The 7,441-nt window shown below is 49.5% G+C and overlaps 1 protein-coding gene across 3 annotated transcripts in view; it reads right to left on the bottom strand.

Moving 5' to 3' along the window:
* Positions 1–872: 872 nt before the first annotated feature.
* TMEM131L (transmembrane 131 like) overlaps positions 873–7,441 on the bottom strand; it is a 161,739-nt gene continuing 155,170 nt past the window's right edge. For all 3 annotated transcript variants that reach the window (XM_077279362.1, XM_077279361.1, XM_077279363.1), the window contains 3 exons: positions 5,195–5,283; positions 1,653–1,825; positions 873–1,297 (listed from right to left, as the gene is read on the bottom strand). In XM_077279362.1, coding sequence (XP_077135477.1) covers positions 1,022–1,297; positions 1,653–1,825; positions 5,195–5,283 — 538 coding nt within the window. In that variant the 3' untranslated portion in view covers positions 873–1,021. The remainder of the gene's footprint in view (positions 1,298–1,652; positions 1,826–5,194; positions 5,284–7,441) is intronic.

Genomic DNA, 7,441 nt, shown 5'->3' with positions numbered 1-7,441 from the left:
TTTGCACCATGTAATGGTCCGCGAATGCTGATAATGGCCCCATAAGATGCTCCATACAGTCATTTGCCCCATGTAATGCTCCATAAATGCCGATTATGGCCCCATAAGATGCGCCATACAGTCATTTGCCCCATATGCTGTGATAAAAAAATAAAATAAAAAAAATCACACTCGCCTCTCGTCGCTCGGGCCCCCAGTACTTTCTATATTCACCTGCTCCGCGTTCCACCGCCGCCAGCCGCCGATACGTTCCCCTCCACTGCACTGACTGCTCAGGCAGAGGGCGGCGCGCACTAATCGCATCACCGCGCTCTCTGACCTGAGCGTCAGTGCAGAGAATGCAGAAGAAGCAGCGGCGGCCGGTGACAGTCGAACGGGGAACAGGTGAATATAGTGCACTGCATATACTCACCTGCTCCCGGCGCGGTCCCTGCTTCCTCGGAGCCGGCAGCTTCTTCCTATAGTGAGCGGTCACATGGTACTGCTCATTACAGTAATGATTATGCGGCTCCACCCCTATGGGAGTGGAGTGGGGGTCCATATTCATTACTGTAATGAGCGGTACCATGTGACCGCTCACTATAGGAAGAAGCTGCCGGCGCCGGGGAACCAGGGACCATGCCAGAAGCAGGTGAGTATGCTTAGACCGCTGCCACTCCACCTCCCCTGCCGACCCCTGGGTATGACTCGAATATAGGCCGAGAGGGGCAATTTCAGCCTAAAATAATTGGCTGAAATTCTCGGCTTATACTCGAGTATATACAGTAAGTCTCTTAGCTCAGATATTCCTGGCTGAGGTAATTCTACACATTATTACAAATATTCACTATTCCACAGCTGTGTGCAAACAAATGAAAACACAAAGCTTAAAGTCAGTAAAAAAAGGAAAAAAGGATTTATTATCCATATAAAAAGTGCCAAAATATTCACCAACATCATACTCTATTCCAACACCTTGCTCAGTCTAATGACCAAAAACAGCAAGTAACACTAATCACATTTTCTTCCACTGGTATCTGGTTCACATGTTCCCACAGTAGCCAGAGTCTCTGGAGACAGGAAAAGTTTGATTTCGGTTAGCAGATGTCCAAATGTCCAGATTCATGTAAGCATGGAAGGGATTGAATCTAGAAGAGTATTCCTGCTTGCACATTATTGAGTGAGTCCCAATGTGCTCGGAATGAGGAGGAGAGCCGCTCGCAGGGCAGTACCCGTCATACGCATCATTCTGTGGGGCCCAGATAGATCCAAATAGTCCAGACATGGGGGACAAACTTCTGGTGCTGGAGAGGTAAGGCTGGAATTGGAAGCATAGTCATGAGAATGTGATCGGTGGTACCAAGAGATAACATGTGCACCACTGGCAGCTTCATTTGTGTTTCACACAACTAATTCAAAATTAATCTGAGTTATGAATAAAAGTTTCCTATCTCTGACATGTGAAATAATATACTACGTTGAATCTGTAATTAACACTTTTGTGTGACACTTTCTATCTTCAGGATGTATGTCTGGTTCTTCAGGAGTCTTTATTGCTTGCACTAATATAGACATACTTAAAAAAAAAACAAAAAAAACAATGAAACCATAAAACCCCAAACCCTAGTGCCTATTGGATTATTCTCAGATTTTTCAAACAAACATTTACTTACAGAATTGCTGACATAGTTTGTTGGTTCCCAGGAGCTTGGCATGGCAGGACCTGGTGGAGGGGGTGCTGGTGCTGGAGCTGGAGGGTTCAAACTCCAAGTAGACTGACACTGGTCAATAAAGGCTGGACTTTGTACATCGGGACAAGAAAAATTGTTGTGGAAGTTCATATTTTCTGCAGAATTAGAAAATACAGTGAACATTAAATATCAGATCAAGAAAACCACTAGCCATCCGAATGCGCTAGTTTGCAGAGACAAGCCAAAAGCTTCACTGTTCAGGTGTCAGAGGTCCCACCACAATTTTATGGCACACCCTACTGAAATCACATATAATTATTAGATGACAATTCTACATAGAATATAACAGTATAAGAAAGCTATTAATTCTGCAAATGATCCGAGAGGATAACAGAAACGATTTTAATAATAAATGTGTTTAGCTTTTTCTGCCTTTTCGTCGTTCTGAAGTGTCTGAGAATGATTTGGTACTTCTAAATCAGACTTAATACAATGAATTCATAAAGGCTAAAAACTAATTTTTCTCCTAGTATATATAAAGGCCATTATCTAAATGAAACAAATGCTCCTCCCCATTACTAAATCTAAAAACCTTCAGTGGGTTGGTAAACACTTGATGCAAGTCTGGTTCTGTTTCTTACAAATAGAGGAAGACTTCAGTTTCATTTCTCTATAAAAGCTCACTTTTCAATGTAAAATGTTAATAAAATAGTCAGTTCCTGATGTAGTCTGTGTTTGCATGCAGCAAAGATGGATATGCTATTAAAACTCAGATATGCTTATAAATACAGTACAGACCAAAAGTTTGGACACACCTTCTCATTTAAATATTTTTCTGTATTTTCATGACTATGAAAATTGTAAATTCACACTGAAGACATCAAAACTATGAATTAACACATGTGGAATTATATACCGTATTTTCCGGCGTATAAGACGACTGGGCGTATAAGACGACCCCCCAACTTTACCAGTTAAAATATAAAATCTTCTTAAAAGTCGGGGGTCTTCTTATACACCCTATGTCGTCTTATAGGGCCGGTGAATATGTGCCTTTTGGGGGGGGGGGAGTGATCCTGATGACGAGGGGGCGTCTCACAGGAAAGTGAGTATCCCCCATTACCTTATCGTAGCGGTGCAGCGTGGGGGTCTCAGTGCTGGGAGCGGCGGCGGCGGCGGCTGCTGTGCTCTGGTGCGGCGGCTGCTGTGCTCTGGTGCGGCGGCTCCTCTTCTGTGTGGGGCCTCGGTGCTGTGAGGTGGCGGTGGCGGCGGCATATCTTTATCCAGTTGGGGCTCCTCCGGCATCTCCTTAGCCCTGGAGGCCCCGCCGCAACTCCATCGGTGCAATGCAGCGGCCATTTTCCCGGAGGCAGCTCAATAGGTGCGATGCGGTGGCCTCCGGGAAAATGGCCGCTGCTCAGATTCAGATCTCGTCCCGAAATCTCGGGACACGAGATCTGAATCTGAGCAGCGGCCATTTTCCCGGAGGCCACCACATTGCACCGATGGAGTTGCGGCGGGGCCTCCAGGGCTAAGGAGATGCCGGAGGAGCCCCAACTGGATAAAGATACGCCGCTGCCGCCGCCACCTCACAGCACAGAGGCCCCACACAGAAGAGGAGCCGCCGCACCAGAACACAGCAGCCGCCGCCGCTCCCAGCACTGACACCCCCACGCTGCACCGCTAGGATAAGGTAATGGGGATTACTCACTTTCCTGTGAGACGCCCCCTCGTCATCAGGATCACTCCCCCTCCCCACCCACCATATACACCGGCGTACAAGACGATTCCCGGCGTATAAGACGACCCCCGACTTTTAAGAAGATTTTCGGGGGTTAAAAAGTCGTCTTATACGCCGGAAAATACGGTACTTAAAAAATTGTGAAACAACTGAAAATATGTCTTATATTCTAGGTTCTTCAAAGTAGCCACCTTTTGCTTTGATCACTGCTTTGCACACTCTTGAGCTTCAAGAGGTAGTCACTGGGAATGGTCTTCCAACAATCTTGAAGGAGTTCCCAGAGATGCTTAGCACTGTTTAGCCCTTTTACCTTCAATCTGCGGTCCAGCTCACCCCAAACCATCTCGATTGGGTTCAGGTCTGGTGACTGGAGGCCAGGTCATCTGGCATAGCACCCCATCACTCTCCTTCTTGGTCAAATAGCTCTTACACAGCCTGGAGGTGTGTTTGGGGTCATTGTCCTGTTGAAAAATAAATGATGGTCCAACTAAACGCAAACCAGATGGCATAGTATGCCGCTGCAAGATGCTGTGGTAGCCATGCTGGTTCAGTATGCCTTCAATTTTGAATAAATCCCCAACAGTGTCACCAGCAAAGCACCCCCACACCATCACACCTCCTCCATGCTTCACGGTGGGAACCAGGCATGTAGAGTCCATCCGTTCACCTTTTCTGTGTCGCACAAAGACACGGTGGTTGGAACCAAATATCTCAAATTTGGACTCATCAGACCAAAGCACAGATTTCCACTGGTCTAATGTCCATTCCTTGTGTTCTTTAGCCCAAACAAGTCTCTTCTGCTTGTTGCCTGTCCTTAGCAGTGGTTTCCTAGCAGCTATTTTACCATGAAGGCCGGCTGCACAAAGTCCCCTCTTAACAGTTGTTGCAGAGATGTGTCTGCTGCTAGAACTCTGTGTGGCATTAACCTGGTCTCTAATCTGAGCTGCTGTTAACCTGCAATTTCTGAGGCTGGTGACTCGGACAAACTTATCCTCAGAAGCAGAGGTGACTCTTGGTCTTCCTTTCCTGGGGCGGTCCTCATGTGAGCCAGTTTCTTTGTAGCGCTTGATGGTTTTTGCAACTGCACTTGGGGACACTTTCAAAGTTTTCCCAATTTTTCGGACTGACTGACCTTCATTTCTTAAAGTAATGATGGCCACTCGTTTTTCTTTACTTAGCTGCTTTTTTCTTGCCATAATACAAATTCTAACAGTCTATTCAGTAGGACTATCAGCTGTGTATCCACCAGACTTCTGCTCAACACAAATGATGGTCCCAACCCCATTTATAAGGCAAGAAATCCCACTTATTAAACCTGACAGGGCACACCTCTGAAGTGAAAAACATTTCCGGTGACTACCTCTTGAAGCTCATCAAGAGAATGCCAAGAGTGTGCAAAAGAGTAATCAAAGCACAAGGTGGCTACTTTGAAGAACCTAGAATATAAGATATATTTTCAGTTGTTTCACACTTTTTTGTTAAGTATATAATTCCACATGGATTAATTAATAGTTTTGATGCCTTCAGTGTGAATTTACAATTTTCATAGTCATGAAAATACAGAATCTTTAAATGAGAAGGTGTGTCCAAACTTTTGGTCTGTACTGTATATCGGACTTAATATCATATCCATCTTTGCTGCATGAAAACACAGACTACAACAGGAACTGCCTATTTTATTAACATTTTGCAAACTTTGCATTTTAGCCTAAGCAAAACTCACTGTAAAACCAGTTTTATTGTAGTAATCATGTATCTTTTATATGTGTAATTTAATCTTTACCTTCAGGGTAGGCATTGAAGTCATTTAACTCTAAGGAGCCATAAATGCCAGAAAACTGTCCATCACATGCTGAATTCCAACTGATGTAGCTAAAATACATAGAAACACAACACATTATAAACACTAATCCACACTATACAGGATGGAAAATATACTGGGCAAGTGCACAACAGGATAAAAGAGCAGATGAATGGAGCAGCGCATGTCCCATGCGGCTCCCCTGTACTGCGCATGTTCCACGCTCCCGCATACCACGCTCGCGCGCGGCTCCCCCGTACCGCGCATGTTCCCCGCTCGCGCGCGGCTCCCCCGTACCGCGCATGTCCCACGCTCGCGCGCGGCTCCCCCGTACCGCGCATGTCCCACGCTGGCGCGCGGCTCCCCCGTACCGCGCATGTCCCACGCTGGCGCGCGGCTCCCCCGTACCGCGCATGTCCCACGCTGGCGCGCGGCTCCCCCGTACCGCGCATGTCCCACGCTCGCGCGCGGCTCCCCCGTACCGCGCATGTCCCACGCTGGCGCGCGGCTCCCCCGTACCGCGCATGTCCCACGCTCGCGCGCGGCTCCCCCGTACCGCGCATGTCCCACGCTCGCGCGGCTCCCCCGTACCGCGCATGTCCCACGCTCGCGCGCGCGGCTCCCCCGTACCGCGCATGTCCCACGCTCGCGCGCGGCTCCCCCGTACCGCGCATGTCCCACGCTCGCGCGCGGCTCCCCCGTACCGCGCATGTCCCACGCTCGCGCGCGGCTCCCCCGTACCGCGCATGTCCCACGCTCGCGCGCGGCTCCCCCGTACCGCGCATGTCCCACGCTCGCGCGCGGCTCCCCCGTACCGCGCATGTCCCACGCTCGCGCGCGGCTCCCCCGTTCGCGCATGTCCCACGCTCGCGCGCGGCTCCCCCGTACCGCGCATGTCCCACGCTCGCGCGCGGCTCCCCCGTACCGCGCAAGTCCCACGCTCGCGCGCGGCTCCCCCGTACCGCGCATGTCCCACGCTCGCGCGCGGCTCCCCCGTACCGCGCATGTCCCACGCTCGCGCGCGGCTCCCCCGTACAGCGCATGTCCCACGCTCGCGCATGGCTCCCCCGTACCGCGCATGTCCCACGCTCACGCGTGGCTCCCCCGTACCGCGCGTGGCTCACGCGTGGCTCCCCCGTACCGCGCGTGGCTCCCACGTACCGCGCATGTCCCACGCTCACGCGCGGCTCCCCCGTACCGCGCGTGTCCCACGCTCGCTCGGGCTCCCCCGTACCGCGCGTGTCCCACGCTCGCTCGCGGCTCCCCCGTACCACGCATGTCCCACGCTCGCGCGCGGCTCCCCCGTACCACGCATGTCCCACGCTCGCGCGCGGCTCCCCTGCTTCGCACATGTCCCACGCTCGCGCGCGGCTCCCCTGTACCACGCGTGTCTCGGTTAGTCCCATAGACCTTGAACAGAGCGTTAAAAGGAAAAATGTTGGAGTTGGCATCAGAAAAACCACCTATGTCTATTTTGAATATTAGGCCCATGTATCTATGTAATACATCAATTCCAGATGCATATTTCTTGGATACACTTTTTCCAACATGCCAGTCTTCACCTGTATTTATTCTGTTTTAACAAGTTACCGGTAATCAACCAAGTATGATATTTTCTCCTCTTATCGATCTGTGGTTCATCTTTTGTAATACAATTTGATTTATTATAATTTGTTTGAGGGGAAGGTTGCGAGGTAGGGTCTGTTTTCCTTTTGTCTGTAATTGTCCTTAAATTTGAAAATTTTCATAAAAAACATTTGATTTAAAAATAAGTATGTTAATCCTAAGGTAAGAGTCTATACGATTCAGACAATACATAATATATATTACTAAATCTTAATATATACTTACCTTGTAATGTTTTCACATCCTGTTCTGTCCAGATGGGTCCGCATCCCAGAATTCCAAGCAGCGGAAGTTCACCGATCTCCATATTGGGACACCCAAGTGGTGGGTGTCTCAATATGGAAACTGCTGGTGGTCCCACCGGCAGAACACCGTCGCACCACATACACAGTATATGCCATTAACACCACACACACACACACACACTGTATACGCCGTACACAGCCTCTTGTGCGGTACCATCAGCGGAAGACCGTCGCGAACACGCCACCGCCAGGATCAGCCGAATGATTCACTGACCGCCGCCATCTTTGTACAGGAGGAGCGCATGCGCAGTTTTAATGTGACCGCCGCTATCTGTCTGCACAAAGATGGCGATGGTTC

Source organism: Ranitomeya variabilis, chromosome 1 (genome assembly GCF_051348905.1).
Source record: "Ranitomeya variabilis isolate aRanVar5 chromosome 1, aRanVar5.hap1, whole genome shotgun sequence".
Taxonomy (NCBI): Eukaryota; Metazoa; Chordata; class Amphibia; order Anura; family Dendrobatidae; genus Ranitomeya; species Ranitomeya variabilis.
The sequence above is the reverse complement of the archived record's forward strand: the minus strand, read 5'-3'. Positions and strand labels throughout refer to the sequence as shown.